Raw genomic sequence first — 15118 nt, 5'->3', positions numbered from 1 at the left:
GCAAGAAAGTTGGGGTAGGGAGCATGGGGTGTGTGGGGGCAGGGTGCCTGGGGGGTGGGGAGGGGGGTAGGGAGTATGTTGAGCGTAGGGGCAGGGTGCCAGAGGCACGGGGGCAGGGTGTCTGAGGGGGTGGGGGTGTGGGGCAGGGTGCCCGGTAATGGGGGGGGGGGGGGGGTGGAGGGGGGGGGGGGTGGGGGAGGGGGGCCGGGGGGGGGGGGGGGTGGGGTCAGGGTGCCGGGGGGGGGGGGGGTGTTGCAGTGAGGCATGGAAGGTGCAGGGGAGCTGGGCGATTTGAGTCCAGGGGCTGGCAGGCTGGGGGGAGGCCCTGGGTGTGACATGCAGGTGCCCAGAGCCCTTGGAAAGGCAGTAGCAACACCAGCGCTGGCATCTCCCCTCCACTGACTCTGGTGGGGGCAGGGAGAGCCCCTTTAATTCTCACTGGCTCTTGTGCTCTGTTCTCCATCACCCTAGCGGGGTCGTGCAGCGCAGGGGGGCACAGTGGGAGGGCGCCCCCCGTTCGCAGCCACTGCCTGTATTGGGGACAGGATGCCTGGGGAGACCTAGTCACGGAGCAGGGCCCCGTTGTGCTCGGCGCTGTACGAACACGAGGAAGGAGACAGCCGCTGGCTCGAGACCCAGCCCGCAGGACCCCTCTGCTGTTGGCTGGATGGTCTGGGTCCGTTCCTGGTGCGGGGTGTGTTTTGAACGGTCCCTTGGATTCCAGCGCTGTTCCTTTCCGCAGCTCGGCCACAAGCCCCGGAGCCTCTCCAGCAGCCAGGTGAAGCGGCTGGCCTCCCTGGTGGACCTCCAGCGCCTCTGGGGCTCCTTCCTGAAGCCCATGCTGATCGAGCGGTACCCGGGCAGCCCAGGCAACAGGAAGGTGCGGCAGGTGAGTGTGGGCTGTGGCCTGGCGAAGCCTTGGGGATGTGTGGTCCTGGTGCTGTGCTGGAGATTGGGGCGCATCCCGGGCTCAGAGGACACCCTGGAATGTGGGACCCCAGAGTAAGCTCGGGCCCTGCACGCTCCAGGGGTTTGCCCCAGCTGCAGCCAGTGGCTCGAGGCCAGGAATTGCTCTGGGGCAGCTTCGTCTGTTTCAGGCTCCGGTGCAAACAGCGGCTTTGCCTCCCTGCACCCGGGACCCTGGGCAGTCACTGCCATTGGTGCAAAGTGGGCGCAAGAGACCCGCTAACTCAGTGTCCGCAGGGCACTGGTGTTTGTCATTGCACGAGGGAGAATCCAGCCCCAAGGAGTGACAGGGCCCTGGCTGCAGTGGGGGCAGGGTTAGTCTGTGGCCTTGTCTACACTACACAAGCTCTACAGATATGGCCGTACTGGTATAGCTGTCCTCCGGCACCGCCCCCTAGTGTAGACGCAGTGTTCGCTGACAGAAGAGTTTTGCCCATGTAGGAACAATTTCCCTGAACGACACTTCCATGGCAGCTGCATCTACACTGGGGGTTTTGGCAGCCAGGGGCTGTTTTTTTTTTTGTTTTTTTTTCTTTCCACAACCCAAACAACAAAGCTAAGCTGGGTTTGTGGAGTCGCCCTTGCCTGAACTAGAGATGCAGAAGATCTTTGGGGTTGGGTCTGCTGCACCTCTTGGGGAAGCTTGAAGTGGGTGCTGAAAGCGCAGTGCATTTTGGAAGCGTCTGTGCGAACGACATGTCCATTGCAGACCCAGCATGCCGAGGTTCAAGCCGTTGAGAATTGGTTTTCCCGTTCTGCAAATATTTTTGAAAGTTCCAAATATTTTCCTGTCTCGAATCAGGACAAAAATCTCGGGTATTTGCAACCCCCCCAAGACCGTTTCTTTGCCAGTTCGGGTCAATGGAAACGGTTCGTTTTGATCAGTTTCCCATGTTTAATTTCAGTTTTGACCTTTTTTCAGTCTGATTAGCCGAAATTTCAGAACAAAACATTCTTGGTTTGACCCAGAAAATGGGACTGTTCGAAGCGATCGAAACGTTTTATGTGGAAGTTGGAACATTTTTTCGAGGCGGGAGCGTCGTCGAACCTGACCCTGTTTCACACAATTTGGATGAGTTGGTGTTTTTTGACGGACAAACGATTTGTCAGAAATGTCCCTGGTTGGGGCGGGAAGAAGGGGGAGAATACTGGGGATTGGGCTGGTTTCCCTCACCATCGGATCGACTGATGGACGGACCCTGAGGCAGGATGTGGGGGATCCTCCAAGCTCCCCAATTAGTGAAGCCTGGCGATTCTCCTGCCCTGTGGAGATGGCTCCAGGGGGTGGAATTGCAGCAGAGAGGGAAGACGGGCTGTGGGGTAGTGGACCGTTGGGAATGTAGACAACGGGGACCTGGTGACCATGAAACCAGCTAGGTGCAAAGGTCACGAGATCCCTAGATGGGTTTCTGGGGCGGAGCTCATGGTGCACGTTGGTACCAATGGTGTGGAAAATAGGAAGGAGGTTGGGGTCGAAACCTCAGTACCAGCTTTCTCGGAGAGGCTACCGGTTCCAGGCAAGCAGAGGGGACTTCAGAGTCTCGTTGCTTGATGGAGAAGGTTATTTCAACTTCTAAGCGCCACTTGGGACTAAAGAAGCAAAGTCACCAAGGCGTGAGAGACAAAATATTGTCTTGGATCCAAAACTGGCCAAGAGGCAGGAAGCAAAGAGCTGCTTCAGGGCGTGTCTACACTGCCATGAAAGACCCGGGGCGTGGCTGCAGCTGGCCCGGCTCAGCTGATGCGGGCTGGGGCTGTGGGTTTATAAAACTGCCGTGCAGATGTTCAGGCTCTGGTTGGAGCCCGGCTCCGAGACCCCATGAGGAGGGACGGTCTCAGAGCCCAGACTCCAGCCCGAGAGCGAACATCTACATGGCAACTTTTAGCCCTGCAGCCCGAGCCCGAGTCAGCTGGCCTGGGTCACAGTGTAGACTGTTCCCGCATCTATTGATTGTGGATTAATTACATTGATTACTTATCTTCCCAACCACCGGGCTGAGGTTTGGTGGGTTCCTGGCCCAAGATCAGGCCAAGTGTGGTTAGAATGACTAAGACCCGACGTGCGTGGTTGCGACCTAAGTTCCCTCCAAGCCGCGCGGCTGTCATCTGTATTTCCTCACCCTACTAATGTCAGGTGCCCTTCTCCCATAGTTCACTAGGCCTTCTACCTCAAGCTTATTAGCATATATGTTAATTAGTTAGCATTGGATTCCTATGCTTGGACAGCTGCTTATGTTCCTGTCTTAAAACATCTCCACCTGTCAGCTGTTCAGGCATTCCAGCGTTCTGTCCTGTGAGATCTGATTAGCAACGTACGCTGAGGCTTCTTGGCCCGCATGCCTTGTTTAGCTGTGCTATTGTCTCTCAGGCCAGAGGCTTGTATGCTCATTGCTTTATACCTGTGCCGTACCTAGCAAATACCTGTAGGCCACAAGCCGTACCTCACGTGGTCAGTTTCAGTCATGGCTAAAGGTCCAATATCTTTGTTAATGATCTGGAAGTTGGGGTAGTAGCAAAATTATTGAGGGTAGCCAGGAGCAGAGAGGGCCGTGAGGGATTTCAGAGAGACCCGAACCAGCTAGCTGAGGGGAGGGATAGCTCAGTGGTTTGAGCATTGGCCTGCTAAACCCAGGGTTATGAGTTCAATCCTTGAGGGGGCCACTTAGGGATCTGGGGCAAAATCAGTACTTGGTCCTGCTAGTGAAGGCAGGGGGCTGGACTTGATGACCTTACAAGGTCCCTTCCAGTATCTAGGAGATGGGATATCTCCATTATAACAAAGAAAAAAACAATAACAAATAACAATGGGGGGGGTGACGCGATGCCGATGGAATTCACTGGTGACGGGCAGCGTAACACACGCTGAATGCAAACTCCGGCTCTTCCCGGGTGCTAACCCAGTTGGATATGCTCAGGAATGGCCCCCATCTCACATGGGATAGCACCGAACAAAGGGGGTCCAGAGACCGGGGACAAGACTGAGCAGAGTCGGGAAAACCTCTTGGGTGTAGCTGGGACCGATTGGGATCGTTACTCTGGGGTGGGATGAGCAAGAGGGATCTTGGCAGCAATCTTTCCAGACCAGTTGTTACTTGATAGGGGAGATAGGATGCTTCTCTCCTGCGCCTGGAAGGGGACGTTCCAGGGAATTAAAAGGTGGGAGGAGTCAAATCTGGTAAAAGGAAAACCTGCTTCCTGTGATGTGTGATTAGCCAGTGGAACTCACTGCCACAGGAATTCACCGGGGCTGAGAACTTACTAAGATTCTCAAAGGAACAGGACATTTGTATGGAGAACAAGGATACCCAGAGCAGTGGGTGGTCAGTACCAACAATCTGGTGGAGAGAGTGAACCCGTGCCAGGGCTCGAGCTGGTCTCTAAGTTAGGATGAGCCCAAACGTGGGAGGCAGATCATCCCACGGCTGCTACTGCAGGGTTCTGTCGCCTTCCTCTGAAGCAGCTGGTGCTGGGCATCGTCAGAGGTGGGATGCCAGGCTAGGTGGGCTGCATCTCTGATCCTGTCAGGCAGCGCGTGGGGTCTGCCTCGGAGCATCCTAGCCCCATTGCACTGGGCAGATCCCTTTGGAGATAGTGAGCATCTCTCCGACCCTGCCCCTTGCCTTAGAAGGGTGAAACCTTCCCCCGCAGGCCTCCCTGCTGATATCCCCAAAACCGCTGCCACCTGCCCCCCCCACCCCCGACAGCACCCTGACGGCTTTTCCATCTTGTCCCAGTTCATTGTGGATAGCCTGGCCACGCTGGCTGCGGGCTGGCGGGTAGAGCTGGACGCCTTCGAGGATCGGACCCCGCGGGGTGTCGTGAGCTTTGCCAATGTAGTGGCCACGCTGGACCCCGCTGCCGGGCGGCGCTTGGTCCTGGCCTGCCACTATGACTCCAAGTACTTCCCCCGCGACCGGCAGGGCCGCACCTTCCTGGGGGCCACCGACTCGGCCGTGCCCTGCGCCATCCTGCTGGAGCTGGCCACGGCCTTGGACGCAGAGCTGCTGAAGGCCAAGGAGCAGGTGAGTGCTTCCCAGGTTGGGGGTTCTACTCTTGGCTTGGGGAAAGGAATGGAGTCCAGTGGGTAAAATCAGCGGGGGCTGGAAGCCAGGACTCCTGGGTTCTATCTCTGGCTCTGGGAGGGGATTGAGGTCTGCTAGGACTCCTGGGTTCTATCTCTGGCCCTGGGAGGGGAGTGGGGTCTAATGGTTAGAGCAGGGGGCTGGGAGCCAGGACTCCTGGGTTCTATCCCCAGCTCTGCTGCTGTCCTGGTGCAGTCCCCTCACCTGTCCGGCAGTGCCGGGGTTGAGCGAGCCCGTGTCTCTCCCCAGGGCTCCGAGGTGACGCTGCAGCTGCTGTTCCTGGACGGCGAGGAGGCCTTCGGGGAGTGGAGCGAGAGGGATTCCCTGTACGGGGCGCGCCACCTGGCTGAACACATGGCCAAGGCTCAACACCAGCCGGGCACCAGCCAGCTCCAGGTTATGGTGAGAGCCGCCCGCCTGCCCCTCTGGGGAGCTCTGCACAGGGGATCTTTCAGGATGGGGGGGTGCCTGTCCGGGGGGGGTCACTCTGTGCATTGGATCTTGTACCAATCTCTACCTCAGAGCCTCCCGGGGTGACTGGGCCCCTGCAGATTTAACCCCTCGTTGCTTCCTTCCAGAGCCTGTTTATCCTGCTGGACCTGCTGGGGGCCCGAAACCCGACCATCCAGAACCACTTCCCCCTCACCGCCTCCTGGTTCGACCGGCTCGTCGGCATCGGTACTGAACCTTCCTTCCTTCCAAGGGTGGGAGGGGCTTGCCCCCCCAGGCACCCGTAGCAGGACAGCTACTCTCCCCCCCCCCTCCCCCAGTCCTGATGGTCCTGCATCTGTCTGACAATGAATAAAAGTGCCTGGGTTCTATCCCCAGCTCTGGGAGGAGAGTGGGGTCTAGTGGTTAGAGCGGGGGGGGCTGGGAGCCAGAACTCCTGGGTTCTCGCTCCAGCTCTGGGAGGGGAGGGGGGTCTAGTGGTTAGAGCAGGGGGCTGGGAGCCAGGACTCCTGGGTTCTAGCCCCAGCTGTGGGAAAGAGCTGGGAATTGGGGATTCACTCCCCCTGGGCTGTTGATCTGGCATCTTTCACCAACACTTTATTTCCCTCAAACACAACATGTCAGGTTTGAAATCCCCCCTCCCTCTCCGGCGTTTTCCCCTGCCTGCTCCCAGAGACAGCAGCGTCTCCATGCCCTCAGGGAGCTCTGGTGTGAGCGGACAGGCCGCTGTGGGGCTCGTCTCACCACGTCCCCAGCCTCGCAGGTCCCATTAACCAGCCCATTCCTCACCCTCTGTTCTGTGTTGCCCAGAGAAGCGTCTGCACCAGCTGGGCCTGCTGCAATCCCACCCCCGGGAGCAGACGTACTTCCAGCGGGAGCCTGCGTATGGGCCTGTCGAAGACGACCACATCCCCTTCCTCCGCAAAGGTACCTGCCCTGCCCCTGGTTACCGGGCGTCCAGGCGCAGAGCAGTGGGAGTGGACAGCTCGGGGGGCCTCCCTGGAGGAGCCAGGGCAGAATGTGTGGTGAGACTCCCCCAGGCTCCCCCACAAGCCTGGCCTCGTGAATGGAGCAAGGGACTGAGACCTGGGTTCAGGTCCTGGCTCTACCGATGCCCTGCTGGGTGACTTTGCTGCTGTCTTCCTCAGTTTCCCCATCTGTGAAGTGGGGGGAATCATTCTGACCCCCTTTGTAAAGTTCTTTGGGATCCCCTGAGGACAAGGGCTATGCAAGAGCTAAGTGTTGTTATTTAAGGGGGTAAAATGCTTTATAAATGTTGTTTGCCTGCCTGGCACGCTTCACCCCAGAAGTGGCTGCAATTTGAACGTAGGCTCTGGGATCCTTGGGGGTGAAAGACTTTATAAACACATCATTGCTATCTCGCCACTTGGCCCTGACCTGTTTGATGTCTCTGGCCAACCTGGTTCCCATAATGCACCTGGCCTGCTGCTCGTTGTTAGGTCAGGGGAGCACAGGGCTCCTAGATGTAAGGTCAGGTCGTGCCCGGATCCCTGAGGGCCTGGCTCCATCTGCTGAGGCCATGTGTGGGTTTAGAATGTGTCACACGTCGCCCTCTAGTGGCTGGGACACATGGGGATAATAATCTACTACTACTGACACTAGTGGAATTACTCCTGTAGCTCCAGCAATAGAGGCCGGTGCTTGCAGCGCTGCAGGTCCCGGGTGGTTCCCCGCTGACCGTCCGTGTATCTGTCTGGCTGCAGGAGTGCCGGTGCTGCACCTCATCGCCACCCCCTTCCCGTGGGTCTGGCACACGATGGAGGACACGGAGCAGAACCTGCACCCCCCAACCGTGGAGAACCTCTGCAAGATCCTGGCTGCCTTCCTGGCCGAGTACCTGTGGCTGTGACTGCCCAGACCCTCCCCTGGCGAGGGGACCAACCTCTCCCTGGGCCTCGCGGGATCCTTCGCCCCTCCTGGGCCGAGCTCCATGGGGCCAGTGGCCAAAACACCCCAGGGACCAGGCAAGGCGGCTTGGGGGGCCTGGGGTGTCACAGCCCCACAGGGGCCGGGGAAGCTGTTACGATGCTGGTGTCTCAGAGAGGACGGGAAGGGAGATTGTGCTGCATCTGTGAAACCTCTTGCTTCAGCCCCTTGAGGTTGGGCCCACGGCTCAGAAGCAGGAATAACCGGGCTGAACCCGGACTGTGCCGGGGGCAGGACACCGGGGGCTGTGGGGGGTCCAGGCCTGCGCTATCTGCAGTGCGGCCTCCAGCTGCTGCTCCCGTTTCTGGGGCCCGTTCAGTCCTGGGGGCACCGGGCTCCCAGCCTCGCTTGGGGACTGCTCCACAGCGACTCTGGTAACAAAGAGCTGCCCCATCAGGGCTACTGCCCCCTCCCCATAGCGCCCCTCACGCTGGGCAGCCCTGGGCACTGCGGGGCTGGGACACTGCTGCTGGCATGGCTGTTTCCTCCACTCCAGCCCCCTCCCACCGGTCTCCAGCCGCAGCCCCAGCTCCCATCACCAGGAGCCAACCCTAGCTCCCCTCCCCTTCCTGCCGGGCCTGTCTGTGTGTAACCCGTGCAGAACCAGTGCCCCCTGGTTTCCCTCCATCTCCTCCCTCTGGACTGAGCGGCAGCACCGCCTAGTGGGCAGAGCACTTGACTGCAGCCCTTGGGTCTGTTCCACGTGCTGCCACTGACTGGCTCTGTGAGCTTGGGTAAAACTCTTTCCCCTCCCTGTGCCTCAGTTTCCCCTCCCACCCTGTGTCTAGTAAGACTGTGAGCTCTTTAGGGCAGGGACTGTCTGTTTTATGTTCTGTGTGTAAAGTACCTAGCACAAGGGGCTGTCAGTGCTAATCTGACAGACCCTAATCTCACCCTCTGGGCTCGCCCAGCCCAGCCCAGCGGCGGGGGGTGGTTATGGTTTAACAGGAGATGAAATGATTCACGGTGCTTCAACTTTTCACGTGCTAGAAGCTGGTTTATTATCACTGCTCAGACGCTCCCAATCAAAGCAAGCGCTAAGCCGCAGGGGCGCTGGGTTAGAGGCAAATCGCACTTGAATTAAAACCCCCTTTGTGGGTCTCTGCGAACCACCCGCCGGGTCCTTCCCAGGCACCTGCCGTGTGAAGATCCAAACACTTCGCCCCCCGTCGGTGAGAGGCTGGCGGGAATGGACTGTCGGGGCGAAAGGGGCTGGGGCTGAAAGCTTTGAAAGCCAGCCCTTGCGGGGGCCAGGCCGAGCTGCGGGTCAGCTGGGGGACACTGAGGTTCCCTTTGTGGGGTGGGGTAAATGGCGACCAATTTCTGGGGGAGTCCAGCTGAATTTCGCTGCAGCTGTCAGGGGGCTGGGGGCAGAGGAGGGTTTGACTCTGGAATTGAGAATTGCTCAGACGTTTAACACGGGAATGGAGGCGACATTCCCTGAGCTGCCCAGGGATTGGCAGGGCCGTCGCCACGGAGCTCGGCTGAGGATTGGCCCCACCCCTGGATGCTGTCAGACCCTGGGCCTGGCTGTGTGTGGACCCGGGCTGAGCCGCCGTGCCCGTTCCGGGTGGGAGCGAGGGGCTAGGCCTGGCCTCTGCCAAAGGAAGCAGCTTGGGGGAGGCAGGTGGCTCCCAGGCGCCATTAGAAATCTGAGCCCCCCGGGATGAGGGGGAGCAGCAGAGCCCAGGGGAGACCGGAGCGTAACCCCAACTCTCAGATCCCTGCTCTCCAGGCCCCAGGAGGCAGCAGGTGGGCGGGAAGCGCGAGGCTGCCCCCTGCTGGGGGACGGAGGTGCTGCTCAGGAAGGCAGAAGCCGCAGATGGGGTCAGCGATGGGCACAGGGGCTGCCCCGAGGCTGCAGCGACTCAGGGTTTGCCTTTGAACCTGGGCCACCTGCTGATGACCTTGTAGAGGGCGTTCCCGGGGCAGTCGGTCGGGTTCACGTTGCGATGCCCCTTCAGGAAGTAGCTGCGGCTCAGGAAGCCCTTGGAGACGACGCATTGGATCAGGCTCTTGGCGGCGTTCAGGGCGGCAGCGTTGGGGGCTCTGCCTGCAGGACAGAGCAGCCCCCTGTTAATCTCACCCTGGCCCCTCTCTGCTGCTCAGGGGATGTGACTGTGGCCTGAATAAATAACCCCCCTCTGCCCACACCCTCGATTGGCCACGTCAGTGTCACTCCCCGCCACCCTTTAGGTAATGCATCGCCCCTGCTCAGCTGCATTTGCTTAGCCAAGGTCCCTCCCCCCTTTCCTGGCCCTGTGCCCTAGGCAAGGGGAGCTCGACTGTGGCGGAGCCTGGCGGGATGGCGCTGAAGCCAGCTGGGTTAGCCCCGGGGCAGATCTCTCGCTGAATCCCAACCTCCGCCCCCGAGCTCTCAGCTGGGAGGGGGCACACGGTGCCCAGTGCCCCCAGCTGCAGCCGCCCTGTGAGTGCCCAAAGGATTCCCGCCATTTGTAAAGCTATTTAAGGCAGGGGAGTGACATAATCAACGCTCGTTCTTCACTGAATCCCTGCCCAGGCTGGCTGCTGGAAACACCTTAGAAACAAAGACTGGGGCGGGACCCACGTACTGGAGAAGTTGCCCAGGAAGCTGAATCCCAGCGACTTGGCGCTCCAGTACATGACGTGGGCCCCTACGGTGCTCCAGCCTCTGCCCTCGTAGACGTTGCCGTCCTCGCCGATCAGGAAGCTGCAGGCGGAGCGCAGTGTGAGACCCGGACAGGCACGTCGGCTGCAGCCTCCCCTCCCCATCGCTCCCGGCAGCTCCCCCAGGGTCATCACTGGCCCTGCCCGGGTTTGATCCTGGGCCCCTCGGAGCTAGAAGCTCAATCCTCTGCCATGCAGCTAAAGACCCACTGAGGAAAGGGACTGGAATGGGGGGAAACCTGTATTGCACTGTTTGGCCATTAGGTGGCGCTTTGAGTAATGCCCCTTATGGAAGCAGTACTGGGCTTCACCTGGACACAGGTGGGGGGTGAGGGAGGGCTGCAGCCGGCCCAGATGTGGGGCAGGAGAACAGGGCTGGGACCCGCCGCCCTGTGGGAAATTCCCAGCTGGGTTTCCATCCCCCGACGTCGCCATCTCAAAACATTTCACGGAGCAAAATTTCCGGCCAGGTTTTCATTGCGGGGCGTCAGGCCGGCACCGGGGAAAGGTGTTGATAACACCGGCATGGGGGCAGTGTCAGAGACGAGCAGGGCACAGGCCACGCGGCGTCTGTCGGCCAAGCTCCTGGCATGGCCCAGGGGCTCCCTGTGGCCCTCCAACCCGTCACCAGCTCCATGACTGCCCCCTTCCCATCCCCTGCTCTTCAGGGACTCCCTCAGCCCCCCCCCAATCTCCCCCTGCCAGGGGCTCTGTGGCCCCCGTCCCCCTCCAGGGCAGGCAGGGCTTGCAGAGCTGGGAGGGCTGGGGGTGCAAACACATCTCTGCACCTGCCACGTTTTCCACCTGCCCCCTCCCCCAGTGACTCATGGGGGGGCAGGACTTGGGGGAGGGTCTGGAGCCAAGGCCCAGCCTGGTCCCGTGTTCCAGCCCCCCTGAGTCCCGGCCTGGGGGAGGGGCAGGAGCACGTGCGGCAGCTGCTGGGGTGGGGCGAGGGATGGGACAGGGCACCAGCACTTGGGCAGGGCATGGCGGGGGGGGGGGCGGGGGCACACGGGGGGCCAACTGCTGAGGAACTGCCTGAGAAACAGTCAGGAACTACTGGGTTGGCCCTTCCCAGCCTAAATCCGGTTCCCGCACTTCCAAGTCTCAGCACCAACCCTGGCTCCCCATCATCCCTCAGCGCCCCCTTCGCAGGGTGCTTCCTCCCCCCCCGATGGAAAGGAGTCTGTATAACCCCCATGTCACCCCTCCTGCCCCCCGTGGCTGCCTGGGGGCAGTGGCCCCGAATACGCCCCTCAGCTCTGTGGAGGCCCCCGCCCCACCCTGCCGCACTCACTTGTAGCCGATGTCGGGCCAGCGCTGGGTGTCCATGTGATAGTTCTGGATGCCCCTGACCTGCCGGCTGCAGGAGGCCTGTGAGGTGCAGGGATTCCCTGCCGTGTGGTGGATGATGACGTAGGGCACTGGGGTCCTCAGTGGGACCCTGTTTCTCGGGGGCCGGGCCCCCCACTGTCGGCGTGAGATGATGCGGGGGCAGCCTGTGCCATGCGGGGGAGGGGAGAAAGGGCTGGGTTAATGTGGCTGCCCCCCACCTGCCCTAGCCCACGCAGCAGGATCGGGCCCAGGGCTGGTGCTCTGAGTGGGGTGGCAGCAATGGGGTGGGGGTGGGGCCAGCAAAGGCCGTGCACGGCGCAGAAGGGACGCGCAGCCCTGCGTTAAATGAGATGGGGCTGGAGACAGGCCTGGCCGGGAGCCTGCTCGCCGTGCAGCAGCACCCGCCCCGGCAGCAAAGGGGTGAACGGGGAGCCAGGCCGGGCTGGAGGGAGGCCAAGCAAGGGCTGGCCTGGAGAACGTGGGTGGGGCTGGTGCTCCGAACTCCCCCCGGGCGGGGGAAGCTCCCGCCCAGGGTGTGCGGCTCAGAACCCGTCTGTCTCCTCTGCCCCCTCCGGTCACTTGTATTCCCCACTGCCGGGCTCCGCTGCCCAGCAGCCTTTCCGCTCTCTCTGCATCCGGGAGGCCCCTGATCCTTCTGGTCTCCCACTGCTGACCCCCCTGCCCCTCTGCCAGGTCCCTTCCGAGTCGGGGTGACCAGGATGGAGCCCAGTGCCCCACAAACTGGAAGGTCAGAACATCTGACCCTGAGAAAAGGCTCATCGGGCACAATCGGCCTGTGGAACTCGCTGCCACTGGCTGTCACTGGGCCACGAGCAGGATCCAGCAACGGCTCAGAGGTTTCTATGGGGAACGAGACCAGCCAGCGTGGGACTGGACGGGCTCCCGCCCCAGGGCTTGTGGCAGCCACTCCATGGTGGGAACAGAAAGGAAATTGCCCTGTGGCCGGGTTATTCCATCATGGGCCACTAGGGGGTGTCAGTCACCTCCCTCTGGAGCATCTGGCACTGGCCACTGCTGGAGCACCGGGGTAGATGGGCCCTGCTCTGATCCAGGGGCGATTTCTTGGCTGCAGGGACATTCCCAGAACGAATCCTGCTAACGGGGCCTTGGTGGGAGCTGGGGACCAGCTAGTGTTGTTACTGCTCCCCCCCACCCCCACCTCTGCCCCTGCTCTCCCCCTCCCTAGCCCCCTTTCCCCTGCCCTCCCCACACAGCCTCAGCTCGCTGCCCCTCTGCATGCTGGGAGCTGGCCCTTTCTGGCTCTTGGTTGCCCCAGGGCAGTTCGGGTGGAGCTGGGCTGGCAGGGGACACGGCCTGGGCGGGAGGTGTGTGACCTGGGATCAGCTCCCCGTGGGCAGGGCCTGGGGCCTCATCCCTTGGGCCGATGAACACTAGGGCTCTGGGAACGGGTGGCAGGGGACGACCCAGCCCTGCCTCATGGAGGGATGGGCTGGACTGAAGCCGGGGGGCATCTCTAACTCTGCAGGGACAGGTCCACCCCCAGGCTCCAGGCCAGGGGCTGGGTTAGTCGGGTGCCTCCATCGTTAATTTCCCACGCCTGCGTTTCCGCCCCCTGGGTTCTGCGCTGCATCAGGGATTCCCAGCCCTGCCCTCCACCCCCGGCCCGGGGGATCCGAACTCACCGAGCGCCGCGGCGCAGAGCGCTGAGAGCAACACGACCCGCGTCAGCAGCAGCATCTTCCTCTCGCTCGGCCCTGTGGGGACACGCGCCTGTCACAGCTGCCTGCCACCCCCAGGAGGGGGCGCTGCTGGGCCAGGGCCAAACATCCCCAGAGCCCCTGGGTAGCAGATCCCCCTGCGTTCCGGCTGCCCCGGGCTCCAAGCCCAGCCTGTCGCCTGGGGGCAGCGTCCCAGCCCTGCCCAGACCCCCTTCGCCCCCGAGATCCCGGGTCCCCATGGCAGCCCCTTGAGCTGCAGGCTTGGCGCTGGCCCCGGCTGTACTAACACTGCCCAGCTGGGGCTGTGGGGAGAAGAGCCGGGCTGGGGGCAGAGCTGGGCCATGGAGACCGGCGCCCTGTGGGGTGCAGAGCGGGGCTGGCATGTGCCCACCTGGATTCCTGCAGAGCTGGGAGGAGAATGAGCTCCGGGCACCAGCATCTGCTGCTCTCTATAAACACCTGCCAAGGCGACGGGGGTGGGGCCAGGTAGTTGGTCAATAAACCGTCGTGCCGATGCTGGCGGGAGCCCAGCCACCGCGGAGGAAGGAGTGTGTGTGTGTGGGGGGGGATTTCACCCGGGGCTGCAGTTGGTTAAGATGAAGCCAGGCTCGTGCAGCAGGGCTCAGGGATCTGTAGCAACACCAGGGCCGACAGACTGCGTCCGAGGGGGAGGGAGCAATTCTGGCCTGGCAGCGCGATCCCGGGGGCAGAACCTTCATCCCAACCTGGGCAAGGCTGGGAACAGAGCACAGCCTGGCCTGGAGAGCTGGGGAACGCCACACCGGGGGGACAGCACGTCAGCCACCATCCGTGCCACCATTTCCTGCTCCGACCGATCCAGAGACGCTGTGTGCCCCAGCTCCCGCTGCATTAAGGCAGGGCCTATAGGTCCCAACCTACATCAGTCCCGTGTCGGGCTGGGCGCTGCCCAGACACACAGTGACCAAGGTCAGGGCCCTGTCGCGCTGGGCGCTGTCCAGACACACAGTGACTGAGGTCAGCACTAAGAGCAGACAAGACAGGATGCAAGACCTCAATGCTACTTATAAAGACAGACCAGAGCACGGTCGTCTGGTGACAAAGACCCTCGGCCAGGTTCATTGCCCTGAAGGTGCAGTCCTAGTTCCCTGGCTCCATGGTTACAGGTTCACTAACATGAGTGCCCCGTGGCAAGGAGCGGGTCAGGCAGCGACGGGAATCACCGCTGTCCCCTAGGCCACACACAGGCTGACGGCGAGGTACCCGAGAGCAATAGACTGAGACAAGCAGCTTCTGTCCCACCTTCCGTGTGTCACCACATTCGTCTGTCACCTCCCCTGGGTCCTGAGATCTTGGACAAAACACCCCCTGTTTATTATTTTGTCCAACCATCTTATTTGCACTAAATTGAATGTATTTGTACCACCTACGCTATATTTACGTAAATCTCTAGTGCCTAGGACACTAGCGACAACGTTGCCGAGTACGTGAACTGCACAGCAAACTTGTCAGCATTTGCTCTAACCCACGGCCTGACTTTGGTTCGCAGCCTCTGGTTCAGGCCTCAAATCTTGCCCCAGGCCCAGTGCTCCAGGCTCTCTGTGCTACCCCGGTCGCTGCACAGACACACGGTGCCCGAGATCGGGGCCAGGGAAGGGATCTGAGCCCACAGCTCCCACCTAGTGGTCAGGCGAGGGCATGACAGGCGCTCTCTGTCCTGGTGCCCCCTGTTGGTAGTCGCTCTGTGGCTGTCCGTCACCTCCTGTCTCGCCCTCCAGCTGGGTCACAGGCTGTGTCCAGCCCCTCCGGGCTATGTAAAAGGTCCAACAAATGCTAGTTCTGCTGCCTGGCAAAGGGCTTTGGGCATCGCCCGGCCAAAGCCCAAGAGTTGGGACTCTCTGGGATGGGGGATCTCCCTAGTCCTGAGTCACTAGTGTCAGGGACAGGCCGTGTGCCTCCAGCCCTGACCGGGGACCCCTGGCCCACCCTCTCCCCCGGGCTCCAGCAGGG

The 15118-nt window shown here is 61.3% G+C and overlaps 2 protein-coding genes across 2 annotated transcripts; one reads left to right on the top strand and one right to left on the bottom strand.

Annotated features, from left to right (window-relative positions):
- The first annotated feature begins 317 nt into the window (after positions 1 to 317).
- Positions 318 to 8423, top strand: QPCTL (glutaminyl-peptide cyclotransferase like). The gene is made up of 6 exons (XM_034793019.1): positions 318 to 889; positions 4701 to 4988; positions 5298 to 5450; positions 5627 to 5726; positions 6309 to 6425; positions 7223 to 8423. The coding sequence occupies exons 1-6, from the start codon at positions 668 to 670 to the stop codon at positions 7366 to 7368; spliced, it is 1026 nt and encodes a 341-aa protein (XP_034648910.1). The 5' UTR covers positions 318 to 667; the 3' UTR covers positions 7369 to 8423.
- A 286-nt stretch (positions 8424 to 8709) lies between these two features.
- On the bottom strand, positions 8710 to 13548 carry LOC117889151 (peptidoglycan-recognition protein SC2-like). The gene is made up of 5 exons (XM_034793020.1): positions 13521 to 13548; positions 13094 to 13165; positions 11392 to 11593; positions 10019 to 10137; positions 8710 to 9498 (listed from the first exon to the last, which is right to left on the bottom strand). The coding sequence occupies exons 2-5, from the start codon at positions 13146 to 13148 to the stop codon at positions 9314 to 9316; spliced, it is 561 nt and encodes a 186-aa protein (XP_034648911.1). The 5' UTR covers positions 13149 to 13165; positions 13521 to 13548; the 3' UTR covers positions 8710 to 9313.
- Positions 13549 to 15118: the final 1570 nt, after the last annotated feature.

Source organism: Trachemys scripta, chromosome 16 (assembly GCF_013100865.1).
Source record: "Trachemys scripta elegans isolate TJP31775 chromosome 16, CAS_Tse_1.0, whole genome shotgun sequence".
Classification (NCBI taxonomy): domain Eukaryota; kingdom Metazoa; phylum Chordata; order Testudines; family Emydidae; genus Trachemys; species Trachemys scripta.
This window is presented reverse-complemented; position numbering and strand designations above follow the sequence as displayed.